Source organism: Zonotrichia leucophrys, chromosome 14 (assembly GCF_028769735.1).
Source record: "Zonotrichia leucophrys gambelii isolate GWCS_2022_RI chromosome 14, RI_Zleu_2.0, whole genome shotgun sequence".
NCBI classification, from domain to species: domain Eukaryota; kingdom Metazoa; phylum Chordata; class Aves; order Passeriformes; family Passerellidae; genus Zonotrichia; species Zonotrichia leucophrys.
The window spans coordinates 12685749-12702428 of NC_088184.1; the positions used below are offsets into that span (position 1 = coordinate 12685749).

At 42.6% G+C, this 16680-nt stretch overlaps 1 protein-coding gene across 5 annotated transcripts in view; it reads left to right on the forward strand.

The window, feature by feature from the left end:
* SDK1 (sidekick cell adhesion molecule 1) overlaps positions 1–16680 on the forward strand; it is a 387510-nt gene that overhangs the window by 291313 nt on the left and 79517 nt on the right. For all 5 annotated transcript variants that reach the window (XM_064725525.1, XM_064725524.1, XM_064725523.1 and 2 more), the window contains 4 exons: positions 288–409; positions 7669–7778; positions 10195–10345; positions 12455–12692. In XM_064725525.1, coding sequence (XP_064581595.1) covers positions 288–409; positions 7669–7778; positions 10195–10345; positions 12455–12692 — 621 coding nt within the window. The remainder of the gene's footprint in view (positions 1–287; positions 410–7668; positions 7779–10194; positions 10346–12454; positions 12693–16680) is intronic.

Genomic DNA, 16680 nt, shown 5'->3' on the forward strand with positions numbered 1-16680 from the left:
GGGAAGTGCCTTCCCCCAGGAACCACCAGGGTTTGTTCATTGGGAAGGTTCTCTAAAACAGTCCCTGTAATTCTGTAGATGTGCTCTTTCTTTTCTCATTTGATCTGTGACAATGTGGTGCATGCTCAGAGCAGAAATAGTAATGCTGTGGGTAAAACTCTGCCAAAAATAAAAATAAGCACAAGTGGGGCAAATAGAGCCCTTTTCCTTTGGAAACTGAATGCCAGCTTGTGCTACTGGCTGACAAAGAGTGTTTCTACCTCTCATGTATTTTTCTCTTTCTCCAGAACTTCCAGGTGCTCCCACCAACCTGGTGATTTCCAACATCAGCCCTCGCTCTGCCACGCTTCAATTCCGCCCGGGATACGATGGCAAAACCTCCATCTCCAAGTGGATAGTGGAGGGCCAGGTATGTCCCTGACAAAATTATCTTAATGAAGTTTCTGGGGGGTTAAAATGAGCCTAAATGATGAATTACCCTTGGGATTTCAGTTTTTGTTTAACTTTGGAGCAGAGCTCCTCTGTAAATGCTGGAGTTGCTGTCCAGAGGGTTCTGAGAAGGTTGGGATGCAGGGGAGTTTGAGGGGCTCAGTTCAGAAATGTCTGTGCCAGCCAGAGAGAAAAGAGTCAGATGAATGCTGGGACTTCTGTTCAGAAGAACAACAGAAAAAAATTATATATAACATATAATATGTATATATGTATGTGAGAATGCTTATCCTTTAAATAATTCACATGGGGTTTTGTTTATGTTCAGAAGAGCACCAGGTACACCATAAACAGCACACACAGCAGAGCTTTAGTCCCATCTTTCTATTTTGAAAAGGATTTGAAACTTGTGTTCAGGTTCTGTGAGGTGTCTTTTCAAAAGTTTGGAATTATTATCTCATAGATTCAGAAGTATAGAAAGAATTGCACTGAACAGTAAAGATACCATTATTCATGAGATTGAGTGTATTTTTCTATCTTGTAATGGAATATATCAAGGTTTTCTATCCAGGCCTCTAGATATGAATAGGATGAATTCTCTTCTCCATCAGCTTTAAACAATATCCTTCTTTCTGCTGTCATTATGCCTTGGAGGAGTTATATATTCCTCATTTGTTCTCCTGACAGATGAGCTTTGCTTCTTCCTTTCCTCCCACAGGTCTTTATAAATACTGTAATCTGTTTTTAAGACCAAATGTTGGACTTCTTAAATCACCATCACCACTTAGACATGTTGATACAATCACTTCACTTGGTAATGAGATTGTTGTGAACAAGTTGGTACATTTTGTGCCATTTATATACACATTATGGCATATTACAGAATTAAACACCAAAATCCAATAATATGGTGGCTTAGCACATTCTGAGGAGCATTTTCCTGCTGGAGCACTGCATTTGATGTTGGTAGGAATTTGTTAATTCAGTGAGTTACAGAATGCTGCTGAAGTGAAGCAAATTTGAATGCTTTAAAACTGCAGTGATAATTACCATGAAGTTCATCTGCATCCTTGAAGAGCCCTGGGTACAAACAGTGGTTTGAACAGTCCTTGCTGTGCAGGGAGAGTCTTTCTTGTTCACAAACCCTCACCAACATCTCATGCATCATTAGAAAAGTCCAGGGGTTTTTGGATCTGACAGATCCAGGAATTATTTGTTTCTTTTGAAGAAGGAGCACAGCCAAGTCCTTGAGGAATCTGGGCATTCCTTTTAACCACAGCAGCCCTGCAAGTTTCTGCTACACCAACCTCACTGCTCAGCTTCAGCACAACAAGAAATGTTGCTCCTAGTGGATTTCAGGAAAAAATAAAAACTCTTGCTCACCTGATTAATGAAAATCAGTTCAGGTATGCAGTAAAATTGGTGAGTCCTCAGGATATAGGAAATCCTGTTTCCAGGATGACAGCTGCATATAATCCTTTGTTCACAGCCCCTTTCTGCCAGCACTCCTCTCAAACTCTTTCTCTCTGAAAGTGCAATTTCACAGCACTTTTAGCCAATCTAAAGCAGAGCTCTGGTTGTCCTGCTCCTGTTCCCTCTCCCCATCCCACCTACCAAGACTTTTCCTCCTCCTGCCTTCTGTCTGTGCTGACACAGGATCAGACCTGGAGCTGCTGCGAGCTTTGATCCAGCCAAGAACAAATGATTTTCAGACAGATCAACTGTGCACAGGCTGTGTGTGATCAGAACATCATTGTGAGGGGAGGGGGTGTGAACATGGCCCTGGGAGCAGAGATTAGGGCAGGAATGCCTCTGTCCCCACTTGGATCTAAACTGCCTTGGATCTGCCCACCTTTCAAAGAGCTTTTGCAAAATTGTTTTGTGGTGCCAGTGCCACCCCAGTGTCCATTTCTGCCTTTGATGTGGTCTGTTCTCAGCTGGGATTTGTCCATGCTGGGGTGCAGGCTGGTGTTGCAACATATTTTAGCATGGACAGCCATAATTGTTCCTTAGGACTGTGTGGGATTGGAGGGCTGTGGCTGTACAATACTGGAATGGAGGGAGGGGTTTTGTCCTTCTGGATCTTTCATTCATTGACCCATGTACAGCTTTTAATAGCAGTGTTAAGTGTTTCATGCCTTGGCATTAAATTAAAAGCCACTTAAGGGGTGGTTTTGCACACTCTGATTTTAAAGCTGATGGTATTGCCAAGGGACAGGGTGACATTCAGCTATAAAACATAATCAGTGATTTGGGCTCTTCATCTGCATCCCTCCCCCTCTGTAAGCTGGGCAACACCTTTGCTTTGGACATCCCTGATAATTCTGACTCTTCTCTTCCATCTCTACTGGGAATTTACCTTTCTCTCTCAACATCTGAATCCTTACAGACAAAATTCAGCTGCTTTGTATTCACAATCACAACCAACCTGCCGCCAACGTGTTTTTCTTCTTTGTTCCTTTATTTGGCAGAAAGCTTCCTTGGTGAGGGCAGGTCTAGAAAATGTTCCAAGTGCTCCAGTTTGGCTGAGAGCCATTTTTGAAGTCTGATACTTCATGAACAATTTGGATGAGAAACACAGCTGGGAATTCCAGCTGACGTGAAATTTTTGTGCATCTGGCCTTGGTTTCTGCTTTTTTGTTCCTGGGTGTAAATTCATGGGAGCCACTGTGGAACTAATTCTCAATTATGTCAATGAGCATGAGAGGAGATCAAGTCTTTAAGAGTTTAGTGTTGGTAGATACTGAAATATCAAGCGTTAAAAATCCCATTTCTGTGTTTCTAGTGAAGGTACATTCTGTACTTTTGAAGGGATTTTTTAAAAATCACTAGATTGTTTCTTTTCCATCATTTTATCTAGACTCAGGACTGGAAGAAACTGGATTTCCAAACAGAGAAATAAAAAAATATACCAATGCTGTTTAAAAAATACTTCTAACATTTTTTTAATATTACATAGAGTATAAATTAAAGGGATGAGGCTCAAATGCAGTAAAAAGGTTCTACTGACACTTGTTCAGAGGGACCAGCAGTCTCACTGCTTTGTGGCATTGACACTCACAGGTAACTTGTTCCCCTACAAAAAATTTCAAGAAATCCTTCCAGCCATCCTGTTCTCTCAGATGCAGTTCAAGCATATATTCCTGACTTTTTTTTTTTTGCAATTTTCAGCCAAGAATGACTACAAATCCCTGCTGGTGTTCATGTAGTTTCATGTTTGTGCTCTCTGGCAGTTGCAGCCCAGTTTTTTCTTTTGTTGGATTTTTTTCCTGGGGTTTTTTTTTTCAGGAAAAATGTGTCTAAATTGATCATGGAATGGTTTGGGTTGGAAGGGACCTTGAGGGTGACCCATTTTCAAGCCACCCTGGCTGTGCCTTGGTGGGTTCTCAGTCCACGCCATCGAGCTGATTACAGAATCTGGGGTAACTTCTGCCCAGTCAGGTGTGTTTTTCTGGTGATTAACATTATTTGCAGGCAGCACAAGACCTGCAGAATGGCTGAAAGCTGTTTCTGAAGAGGCATCACATTTCCTGGAGCCAGGAGGGTATGGACTATTATAGAGAGTTTTTGCTTAAAGCCTTTCTGCTGTTTTTAGAAAGGTTTTTGTATGAATGTCATGGTGAGCAGGAGCAGAGTTTCAAAGTGGTAAAACCTTTAAAGTATTATCTCTGTGTTGCCTTCTAAAGCTGTGAGTTGGGAAAGAAGTTGCAACTTTAGCCTCGAATTTGTGTGGTTTTGTGGGTGAAGCCAGTGACCCAGATAGGATTCATCCTTTGCACCAGGTGATTCTCTGGGTGTCGTTTTCACTTCAGAGCTGGTAAATAAAGTGTCTGAAACTCTGACAGTTTTATGCCCTTGACAATCTCTAAATCAAAAATGGCTGAATCGATGTAAGGATTTAGTAAGAAAAAAAATTGCACCGGGGCTGACATCGCCTGAACCGAATTTCTCCCAGAGCGATTTCAAATGTGTGAGTTATGGAGCTCTAAAACGAAAACTCTGTCACATCCTGAACTATAGCAGGACAAGGGCTACCTCTGTAATGTACAAGAACATTGTGTTTGCCTTTCCTGCAGTTAGTACTTCATAACTGGAGTTTTGGAGGCGTTTCTGTCTTATATACATGATTTTTTCATGCCAAATTTGAATGTTTTGGGTTTTCTTTTTAAAGTCAGAATTCTGCAACTTTGCTCATGCAGTGCATTCCATCAGAATATGTTGAGTCATTTTATAAAATATGTAATGTTTTCCTTTTAAGAAGTGGAGAAACTAATCCATGGAGAAGCAAAAGGCTCTGACATCACTCCCAATATTGTTTTACACTGTCTCATTTCTGCAATAATGAAGGAATATGGCCTTTTATTGGAGGTATTGCCTTGGGAGCAGCTGAGGGATGGCAGTGAATATGTGCTGAGCAGTGATGGCTGATGGTTATTGAGCATTCTGTGAAGTGTCTCAGGGGACAGAGGTGTGTTTGTTGTGGCAGAGCTGGGGTCCCTGGGGGCTGTGGGCCCGTGGCACAGGGAAGGTGCAGAGTTTGTTCCTCGAGGAGTTTTTCTGCTGATGGTAACAGAAAAGCAGCTGGTGCCTCATCTGCCTCCCAAAACAAAGCACCCACGAGCGTGTGTGATCTGTCAACAAACACCATCCTGCTCTGAAGTGTGCATACACTGTTATCCAAAAAAACAGCTACAAGAAAGAAAAGCCTTTAACTTCACTTGATGTTCTGCAGAGCGGCTCAGAGTGGGCTCTCCTGCCCCTCAAAGGACTCTTTTATCCCAACCAGTGCCCGTGGTTCTCTCTGCCCCGTGGGAATCCCTTTGTACTCTGATTCTTGAAACTGATAAGTTTCCTCTGATCTGACATCAGAGTGTTTCAGCAAAAATAGTTTCCTTTTCCTTCCACAGCCTGAAACTTGGAATCTGCCATAGATTTTGGGGAAGTTAAAAATATAAAGTCCATCACTGAAGGTTTTCTTTTTAGGCTCACTTCTGAGAATACATACATATATGTATTAAATAAATAAATGAAACTTCTTCCAAGCAACACGGACCTAGTACAAGATCCTTAATTTCCACCTTTGCAGCCCACCAGAAAATGTCTCACTGAGACAATGTCAGCCCTGCTGGGCCTTGTGGCCCTTAATGTGTATTAATGACCTGCCTGCTCTGCACAGCAATTGCAACCTGTGGGCCCTTTTTTTTTCTCTCTCATTATTTTGTTAGGTAAGAAATATTTTAAAAAGCTCTTACTGCTCTTAGAATACAAAAAAGACAACTTAGTCACCACTGGAGATTATTTGCAGCCTCCAGAGCACTGTGGATTGTTGCTATACAATTACTGCAGCACTTGGAGGTGATGCCGTTACGTGCAAAATTTGCAAAAATAAGCATTTACTATAGACTTCCTACAGTATTAATAGACAATTCATTTAATAAAAAGTGTTCTCTGTTTCCTTGACTGAAATCAACACTCTCGTTCTTTCTTTGTTTGTGTAGGGCTTTTTTTTTTCTTTTAAATCTCTTTCTCAATTCTTTGTTCTGCAGGTTCAGTTTAGGGATGTTATGTTTTACCATGCAGACCCATCTCAACTTGTTTCCTTCAGATTCCTCATCCATGGGCTTCACTACAATTTATGGAGCTTAGTTAGGACTGGGAATTTTTAAAGATACAAAATTTTCACTACCATCTATTTTATATATTGTTTAGTCTATGGCAGTGACCTTGATCCCCCAACAAGTCTGGAAGGCCCATCAAGACCTATCCAGCCACATCCTCCATGGGATCAGTGTTCTGCTGGGAAGATTAGAGAGGCTTCTTTCCACAGTGCAATGCAGAACTTACTTCTCTGGCCTAATTTTCTTTGTGTCATTTCTTCATGCACAAACATAAATATGCAGCACATCAAGTCCTGGGTGAGTGAAGAACTAAAACATCTATAAATAAATCAGGCTGCTTCTTCTGAAGAGGAGAAAAAAAAAAGAAAAGAGTGAATGAAACCTAATTTTCTATTTGAAGTACTCAGGGTATGTGAGATACTTGGGGCTGTGGTGCCTGTCGAGTGTTTGACAGTGTCTGTGGCTGTAACTCACACACAGAACTTGCAAGGGATCTGTTTAAAAAAGATTAAAGGAAATGGCTCTTTACACAGTGGGTTGTGAGCTTCTAGAATTGTTGCCACAGCAGCCTGTGGGAATAGATGGTGTCAGTAGGTTAAAAAGGGATAAGATGCCTTTGTGGATGTTAAATCTGTGAATAGACTCTGAAGGAAGAGCTGCCCAGGTGCCCTCTGCACCCTTCAGCCCTGACTGTGGGTACCAGGGTGAGGGAATTGGGCTGCACCCACCCTTTGTGGGGTTGGAATACCAGAGGAACATGCTCAGTGCTGGGGGATTATTCCAGGGGCCTTGCCTGAGCTCCCCTGGGTTTCAGCACCTGCAAATCTCCAAAGTGATGCTGAGCCATCCAGCCCTTCTCTTCTCCCCCTCTCCACACTCCTCCCATGGCACAGGCGCAGCCCTGCCCACGTGTGCTGCATCTTCCAGGCCAGGCTCTGGCCTCTCTCATTCCCTGTTGGTTTCCTTTTAAGTCCTGATTCATCTTCGTTTAATCTCCAGAAAGCTGCATGGAAAGCAATGCTCAATTCTCATCAGTGTTTAGTCCCTTCTAACTCTGCTGTGGCTGAGGGCCCATGTTGGGCAACATGTTGTGATTAATTACTACAAAGGGCTGCTCATGGAAAAGTCTGGTCTAAGTGCAGAGCAGCAGATGAGGTTAAAACACTTTTGTTCTTTGACTTTGTTCTTGTTTCTCTGTCTTCATTTCCATGGCATTTTGCCTCCATTGAGACTTACTTAGTATGCATCAGTTCCTGCGAGTTATTATCAAGGCTATTTTTCATTCTCTTATATTACTACTTGATACTTTTGTATTGTGGCAGGAAGATTGAACAGGGTATTATTGCTCTCATGGTGTTTTTTCTGCAATGGATCTTATCACAGGATCCAGTGAAGTCCCATCAGGTACAAGGAAACTCTGCTAACTTGGCTGGGTTTTTCTCTTTACAAATAACTAGTCATATAAAAATTAGTATTAACTGGAAAATGTGTTTAAAAGCATTTGTGCTTCCACTGCTATGACGACACACATTGTGAAAGAGGTTATATGTATTCATTTATATATATATTCAGATATATATATAACCTACTTTGTATTCTTTCTAACCTCTCCCTTGTACAGGTTGGTGTGCTGGGTGATGAAGAAGAATGGGTGACTCTTCATGAGGTGGAGAATGAACCTGATGCTCAGATGCTGGAGGTACCAAACCTCACTCCCTACACTCATTACAGGTAAGAACAGCAGGTAATTCTCTGCAACATGGAAAAGAAAAAGAGTAAATAGCAGCATGAAGCAGCTTTTCTATTCAGAAACATCTGGCTGAGCATTATAATCTGAACAAAAGGGAAAAGCTGTGCTGTGTTCATAGGTTATACTTAAAATTACCAATCTGATATTGTTAATTGTAAATCACATAAAATCCAGTTGAGAAGGAAATTCAAGTGCTCAGTGAGATGCTTTTAAAGTAGCTGCTATCCTGTGACTTCCTTCCCTGAAGAGAGCACCAGTGGAACATCAGCCAGTGACAAATCAATCATGGTTAAACTGGTGCAAACCTGTAATTACATATTTGCATCAGCTTAAGCATCTCTTTATTGATTTAACTTAATTTGGTAACATCAGTTAGATGAAACCTTTGTTTATAGGAATTTACCAAGTTAAGCTTAATAGATATAAGCAATGCCTAAACTGATTGAGGTGACTCTGCATTGTGGGTGCACCCCAGTTAAACGAGATTGATTTTTAAATCAATCCAATCCAAGTGATGCTGTGGTATAGACAAGACTGGAGAATTTGAGGTACTCAACCCTAATGAAAAATACTTTCATGATCCAGCTTGCTAATGTAGAGGCTGGTGGAAAGGAAATCCAGTGGCAAGTGTTAAATCAGTACTCTAGAAACTTGTCCATTTTGTGCTGGCTGAAGGGGCTATTAACTAACCCACGTGCTGTTGTAAGCCAGGAGTAGGTGCAACCAAGGAGAGCTCATGTAATTTACAACTGACTCAGTGCTGGCATGTAGTTTTCCTCCCTTGGTCACAAGCCTAGGAACATATTGAATTTCTCACTAACTCTCCACTGAAGTGTTTTAAGCCTCATCTTCCAGAGCTAAACGTTTTACTAAAAGGTCTTTGAAAATTTTTTTGAACTTAAGTAGAGATTTCTGGTGCAGAGGTTTAGGAAAATTATCTTCGGGTTAAGAGGATTTTGCTCTCCTCATAAAGACAGATCCTAAAGCTGAAAAGGCAGGGATGAGCAAGTAAGTGTTGGTTGTACCACAGTTCAACCTTCACTGTCCATGAAGAGTAAGGAAAACTTGCACACCCAGATACGTGCATGGAGAAACATTTTTGGGATAGCAAATAATGAGGAATATGAGAAATCTGGGCTGATTGTTTTTTCCCAATTGTTAAACTTTTTGGTTTATTTTATTCTTACATCTCCTCATTTTCCTCTTGTATTCATTAAATTCTAGAATGGTCCCACTTATGCTGGAATCTTTCACACATCCACTTCCCTTTGACTTTTCATTTCAAGGCAGCTCCTTGAATTTTGCCTATTGTTTGTCTCTCCTGCATGCAAAGATAGGAACTTTTTTGGTTTTGCTTCAGTCTTGACCAATTTTATACACATTTTTGAAACCTAGAAAGCTGTTGCCAAATGGATTTGTTGTCCCCTGAACACTTCAGTCATTGCTCACTGAGGAAATGCGTGGTGAGAGCTGATTATCAGAGCACTTCTTTACAGGCCATTCTTCTTTCCTATATTTTGGGCCAGTGTTTGAGGGTGAAATCAGGACAGTATTTGTTTAATGTGTTTCCTTCAGTGCACTTTGGAGGGAGATCAGAGCAGGTAAATAAACACTGCTGTGTTCACTGGCTCATCCTTTTCCCAAGCTCAGTCATTAGGTCCAAAAATTAAGAGTTTAATATGAGCAGGTCACGTATTTATGTGCAAGTGCTGGGTGCTTCCAGTTGCTTGTGATGGGTGAGAGTATCTGAAATATACAGCACATCTTAATTATGTGGTGCTCCTTGTAAAAAAAAAGATTTCCCTAAATCTTTTGTGACCCAATAAGGATTTCTATTGTAGAAGAGATGGTTTCAAGCAGACAGGGTATTTTTTAAAGATGCATATCCATATTAAATAACTTAATCTTTCTTGTGCAGGAAGGCTGAAAATGCAGCACAGGGATAAATCAGCCTCTTTCAACGCGTAATTGAGGGGAAATGTTATCACCAGTATATTTTTTATATTGACAGGGAATGAGACTATCTGAAGTTTGATATTTTAATACCTTTCTGAATGTATTGTATAAGCATCACCAGAGAAAATCACTTACTGCCAGCATAAGCTCATCAGGCTTGGTATAATTAACATAAATTTCTCACACAAATACCTAAGTTTCTAATAGACCCTAAGCTAATCTCATTTTCATTTTTTAAATACCTGAGAGGATCTGGAAGCAGTTACCATCAAGCATTCAGCAGTGAATACAAAGGGGGACCAGCGTGCGGCGACCTTTGCAGAACGTTTCGAAAGCCGCTAATTCGTATTCTTCCACCCGTCCTCCCTCCCTGGAGAAGCAGGGGAGCATTCCCTGAGCCCTGACAGTGGCACTCACTGCTTTTCTCCCCCCTTGCTGCAGGTTCCGGATGCGGCAGGTGAACGTGGTGGGCCCCAGCCCCCTGAGCCAACCCTCGAGGGTCATCCAGACCCTGCAGGCGCCGCCGGACGTGGCCCCCGGCAGCGTCACCGTGCGCACGGCCAGCGAGACCAGCCTGTGGCTGCGATGGGTGGTGAGCAGCTCGAGGGATGTGGGGATGGGGATGGAGATGGGGATGCTCCCCCAGGGCCAGGGCATCCCTCCCCAAAGCGCCTCCTCCTCCTCCTCCTCATCGCGCTCAGCGCAGAGGAGCAACAGCCAAATTGTTTCCTTTTCCAGACTAGTCGGAAATCTGAGCCTTGCCTTAAGTGCCTTATTAATCAAATAAATTGCCTACTGCCACTGTTTCTGCCACTTCATCAGGGGAATGTGGCTGTGTGTAAAAGCTTGGCTTTGAGGAGCTCCAGGACCACAGTCTGGGTCAACACGTAGGGCAGGGACGGGACGCTCGAGCCAATTTGCCGCTTTCCAGGGCTCGCTTGTTTGCTCTGTACAAAACGGTCCCCAGAAGGTGCACCCCAGCCATGGGCAGCATCCTGTGGTTCTCAGAGCTGTGGTGCAGCAGCAGCGAGGCTGGCACCCCTGTGGGAAGATTAGATTTAGCTGAATTGGTGTGGAATTATGCGCTAAAATGCAGAGATAAATGATTAATTGCGAAGATGCGGCAATTGCTGACATCGCTGTGCCCCTTTACCCATCTCAGTTACCTGCAGAGTTGCCACGTTGGGATTTACTTGGCAATTAACCTGCTCCAAAATGGTTTTTCTTCACCCCTGTTAGGCAGAGTTTTCCACCGGGGTTACTGTGGTGTGAAGTTGATGAAGCACAGGTTTCCTTTTGCCCAAATGTTAGCTTTTCCATGCATAAACTCATTATGGCTGCAAGTCAAAATCAGGCTGGGAACAAGAGGGTTTTTCTCCTGTTGGAAAGGAATAATTTGAGTTTCTCAACAGGACACTGCACTTAATGCTGAACCTTGCCAGACCAAAAGCTGAAGCTTGAAGGTGTCACCTCACTAGCACAGAAGAGCCATTGCAGTCCCTTTGAGAGGCCCCACACAACTCTGTCATGGCTTTTCTGTGTGAATATCATGCCCACGTTGGTACTGTATCCAGGCCTACATATCTTCCATCAAAATTAATTCCAGGTTGTTTTAAGAGTCTTTAAAACATTGATTGTGCTGCCTGAAAGCCTGTTTTCCATGAGTCAAACTGCAGGGTTCAGGAGAAGCAAGAGCCACAGCTAAAAATGACCTGATAAACGCTTTTCATGCTTAATAACATCAATATTTGAAAGTGTTTAATGTCTTTTATTTCAAGACCTGCAGGTGAATCTGTTTTCCCCTGGGAGCTGGGGATTCCTCCCTTCCTGCAGAATGAGGGTCACGCTTCTAGCCCTGCATACCTGCAGGGTAGAGTCTTCTGAGCTGTGAAATGTTAATGTGTATCCAGCTTTCCCAGTGAATCAGAACTGAATCTCAGCCATCCGTGGCATCGTGTAGTTAGTTTTACAGCAGAAAAACTCCAAACTTCGTGAAGTAGGCTAATTATTTCATATTTTAATCTCTGAAATTGCTTGGGGAGTTAGAATACTAGAATGAATCTCTACTGATAAATGAGTAGGCAGAGAGGCAGTAAAAAAAAGGCAAAAAATGTACGATAAATGAATTTGTCACATGCTTCAGCAATTTATCATTCATTTCCATAATTAATCACAAAGCTCTGAAATATATTGTATTCATATCATCTCTGTTGATACACCCACAGCAAAGGGCTTGGTTTTGTGAGCAAACCTACTTGGCTCAAAATTAAGGTAAAAAATCAAAAGAAAAATTCCAAGCAACTCAGAAACATAGAGATCATGAAGCATAAACCAGAAAATCAACCTCTTGATCATTTTTGCCTTGCTATGGCCTTGGGTTCAGAAACAGAACCTTGTGGCAAGCAGTTCCCAAGCTGAACTATTTCATGAAGAACAATAATCATGCTCTTTGTTTCTCATCTATGTCCCTTAACCTAGAGACAAAACCATGGACAATTGTGGCACTCCATTGAGATTTTTCATGGTGGCACTCATTAAGAAAGTGCTAATGCAGCTGTTTTATCACCGTTGGGTCCTGGGGTTTTTTGTTGTCTATTATTTTACCGATCCCCCTTGTGCCCCTCCTGAGGAGCAGCTGGGGTCGGTTCCCAGCTCAGGCCGTGTGCCTGACGGGGCTGTTGTGTGTCCTGTCGCTGGGCAGCCGCTCCCCGACACGCAGTACAACGGGAACCCCGAGTCGGTGGGCTACAGGATCCGGGCGTGGCGCGTGGACCTGCCCGCCCCAGCGCTGCTGAAGGTGCTGCCCGACCGCCTGGCGCGGGAGTGCACGCTGGAGGAGCTGCAGGAGTGGACGGAGTACGAGCTGCAGGTCCAGGCCTTCAACGCCATCGGCGCCGGGCCCTGGAGCGAGGCCGTCAGAGGCCGCACGCGGGAGTCGGGTGAGTCCAAGCACAGGAAATTCACCACTTTCTGCACTTTTCTTCAGATTTTAATTTTTTAGTTTGTTGTTTCAATGTTGGGTGGGGTTTTCTGCTTGCTGAGCCATGAAATCTGAAATTAAATTTAAAAAAAACCATCTTGAGATGCGCTGCAGGCAAAAAGACATACAGATATTTGAAGGGTTATTTCTTTTTTTTTTTATTCCTACCTTGCTTTCATGCACAAACCTTCAGGTTTTTTTATTTAAAGCAAGCAGAACTACCTCTCCCTATTTCTGCTCCAGTGTGGACAGCACAAGGAAAAGCTTATATATAGACTCTTCTCTCTGAGATTCTCTCTCATGCCTCCTCTTCCTCCCCAGTACCCTATTTTCCCTAATCCTCCCCTTTTCCCCAGCTGCTTCTAGCCTGAGGCACATTTTCTCACAGCTGTGGTTACCTGAAATTTCATTTCAAGCACCAAATAGTTCTAAAAGGGCACAAGTCACGTTAGAGAGCTGATTACCCAGAGAGAAATAAAATAATTACCTGAGCTTCTGATGGCACATTTTCAAACCTGCCTTCCAAAATTGTGTGTACAAGGCTGTGTAGACATAACCTGCTCACAGACCTGGAGCAGCAGGGCTGTATTGTTGAGCTGAATTGTCCAGGCAAGCACAGAGACTTCAAATATCAGAAGGAAGCTGTCACTCTCAAGCAACAGTAAATTACTGTTAGCTCAGGAGAGCAGTGAAGGCAGATGCTGAAAAGCTGCTCTCTAGCTGTTGACTTCCCCAAAACTTATTTCCAGACCTACCCTACAAGCACATGGAAAAGGAAAAGTTATGTTGCAAGTTAGCAACAAAATGGATGACATGCAGTTGAATAGTTTAATAATAAATCTATTTATGAGACTTCTTTGTGCAAGGTTCAATGCTGATTTTTTTCCCTGGTTGTTTTTGCAATTTTTCTTCATTAAAGAAGTTTTGGAATTTAATCCTGTGCATGCCTGATGTGTGCATGTCTGTGCCCTGTGTACCACGCAGTGTTCCCTTGGTGGGAAGCGAGACCAGGCACAGCAGGGTTTGGTCTGCTGGTTCAGATAACTCTGCTTTGAACTAGCCAGGGAGAAAGCTAAACAAAGTCATCCCCCTCCATTGAAGTGTTGCTCTTTGGGAAGGAGTAATTGCAAAGCGATTGCCAGAGGTATTTTAAAGAAGGCTTGTGCTGGAGTTAGAGATAGCACGACCCAGACAAAGCAGTTCTGTATCGTAATAAAAAGATATCACATCCTCCACTTTCGCCTCTCCGCTGCTCTTCAAACACTTCTTTTGAAATGTAGTAAATACTAAGATTAAGTCATTTCATAAAACCTTAGGATTGCAGCGCTCTTGCTCAGCATCTAAAGATCAGAGGTTACGCGTGGATCTGGCATTTTCTCTGGGAGTATTAAGAGAAGGTTGACTTGAAACTGATTGTGGGAGGCACACAGAACCTGGGATCAAAATAACACAAAGCTGTGATCTGGGCCGTAAGGACTCGTTTGGTTTTCTCCATGTGTTTGCTTTGATACTGACATCTGATTTCTTGCATAGAGCGAGTCAGGGCTCAGACTTTTGGCTGTATCTTCCTAGATTTAGAATATACAAGATATGCTGGCTTAGCAGCAAACTGTATGAAAGCACTTCAGGGAATCTGGAATTAACCTGTATGCACAGTCAAATGGGGTTAAAATGCAAATAAAAGATATTTAAAGCTGGAGAGAAAGGTCAAAGCACTTTTAGGTCTGTCTTTGGAACTATAAGAAAAATTCCATTTATCGCTTATGTTCTCCAAGCACTTCAAAATATTTCTTTTTCCGTTTTCTAGACACAGAGTCTTAGGGAAAGTTGGTTTGCTGGTGCTGGGGCTTGTAAACATCCCACACAGCTGGCCAGAGGTGTCTTGGCTGGGATCATGTGGTGCTTCATTGGCACAACTCCTGGTTCCATGTTTTATGCAATCCAAGGAGATAAGGAGTAGAGCCCAGGCACTAAACCAGGTCATGGTATCTGATGGCAGTGCAATCACTGGAGCCCAAAATCTTTATTGAAAATAAAGCTCTGTTTGAGCATTTGTTTGCTTTAGCTTGTGCAATCACAGCACTGATAGCTGAGCACAAATGCCAACAACAATAGTGGGGCATGTCATTACAAGTGCTCACTGGTTTCTGAAGCTCTTGAATATATAAAACAAATGAAAACCAAAGAAACTATGAGGGAATAAATAATGCCGTAGGTTTTGGTAACACTGGGTTGAAAAACAGTTGAGAATTCCTAAAATGAAAATGTGGGATAGGACTGCAAGCAGCTGAAGGTGGAGGGAGATGAATTAGGATTTTTAAACAGGACAGGTTCTATCAATCCAAAATGTTTTTGTAATGTTAGAAATTAAATAGCTCATTAAATTTTACGGTGTAAAATAACTGCAGAGTAACAAGCTCAGTTTCCACTCAATAAATTGACAACGACAGTAGGTCCAATATAGAGAAAGCAAGAAATTGCAGAGGCATCTGATGTATTAGAACAACCTTGGCAGGGCTGCTTCCTCTTAGATACAGACCCTGTTGCTTTCAAAAAAATTCATCTCAGATACACCTAACCCAGTGCCTTAATGGATTTTGTGCTCTTAATATTCAGCTACATGAATGTGTACACTTGTCTTACAGGATGAGCTGCTGTAGGAGCATGGTCACACATCCATGGCAAGGATCAATCTCCCAGTGCTTGGGAGTCTGACCTTCACAGAGCAGTTACTGTGCTGTGATGGAGCATTTCTTGATAATTCAAATGTGGTCCAGTGTCACTGTGGGAATTTGTACAAGCTGAGGATTTGGCCTGCAGTACCTAATTTTATGTGTGCTGCAGCTCTGCTACTTTTGCTGTGAACCTTGCTGGAAATTTGCACTTCTTAGCCAACGTCAGATGTACAATGTGCCACTTTAATTTTTGCTTTCAAAAAGGGTGAGGGATGTGCAGCTTAAATGAGCTGCAAAAATGCAGAGAACCACTGCATCCCACTCTCTAGCTTTCCTAGAAAGCCAGAATACAGACTAGCTTATTAAAACCTCCTTTTGGCCCAGTTAGAGACATAAAACGACATAATTTGCTGTACATCAGATGTGGCTGTGTCAGATGTAGAAAGAAGATGCATGATTTTAGATGCCAAAGTGGATAACCTTAAAAACTTGAGCTGTTATTGACATTCCAGTGCAAAGTGCCAGTAACTCTGTGATTTCCTACGTTTGATCTTGTGAAGTGCTCCGTGCTGGCACTTTGCTGGATTAGCTCATCGTTTAGTTTCAGTGTTTCCGGTTCATTTTGTTCATGCTCTGGGATTTTTTTGGACACTGTTGCTTGGCTTCTGTGCTGTTGTTGCAGGTTACTAATGAGAACTCAGCTTTTTGGAGCTTATAACAAAGTCTTCAGTGCAACAGTTTAAGGAAACCAGCATTAGAGAAGGGAGCTTGCAGAGGAAAGAGGGATTATGTGCCTCACTCACTAATTAGTCTTAGCAAACTATAATTTCTTTGAATCACAGCTTCCTGAGAGAGGAGATGGGTCAGAGAAATAAAGGTTACCTTTCAATTCATTCTTAAAAGGTCGATCAGAGTCTGTTACTTGATAAAAGGCTGGCAACAATAAGATCCATAAAATCACTTGCAGTTCCTGAATTCTTATTAGAATCAAATTCTCGATACTGAGGTGAGGACTGAAGATTTAAAGCTTGCTCAATGAACACAAGGATTTTTACCATTCAGGCACTGGACTTGGATTCCTTTCCAGTGAGAGGGGGCATTCAGCTGCTCTGTCACTGGGAATTGAGAGAGGTCTGAGCTAATGAACCTCCTTCTCTCCTTGTCAGCTGTCCAGTGCCCCACCAGCAGTGTGACCATCCTCACCTCAAAGCCAGGATTCCCTCAGGGCTGGCCTGGGCACAGCCTCTCTACTTTCTATGGAGAGTTCCTGGC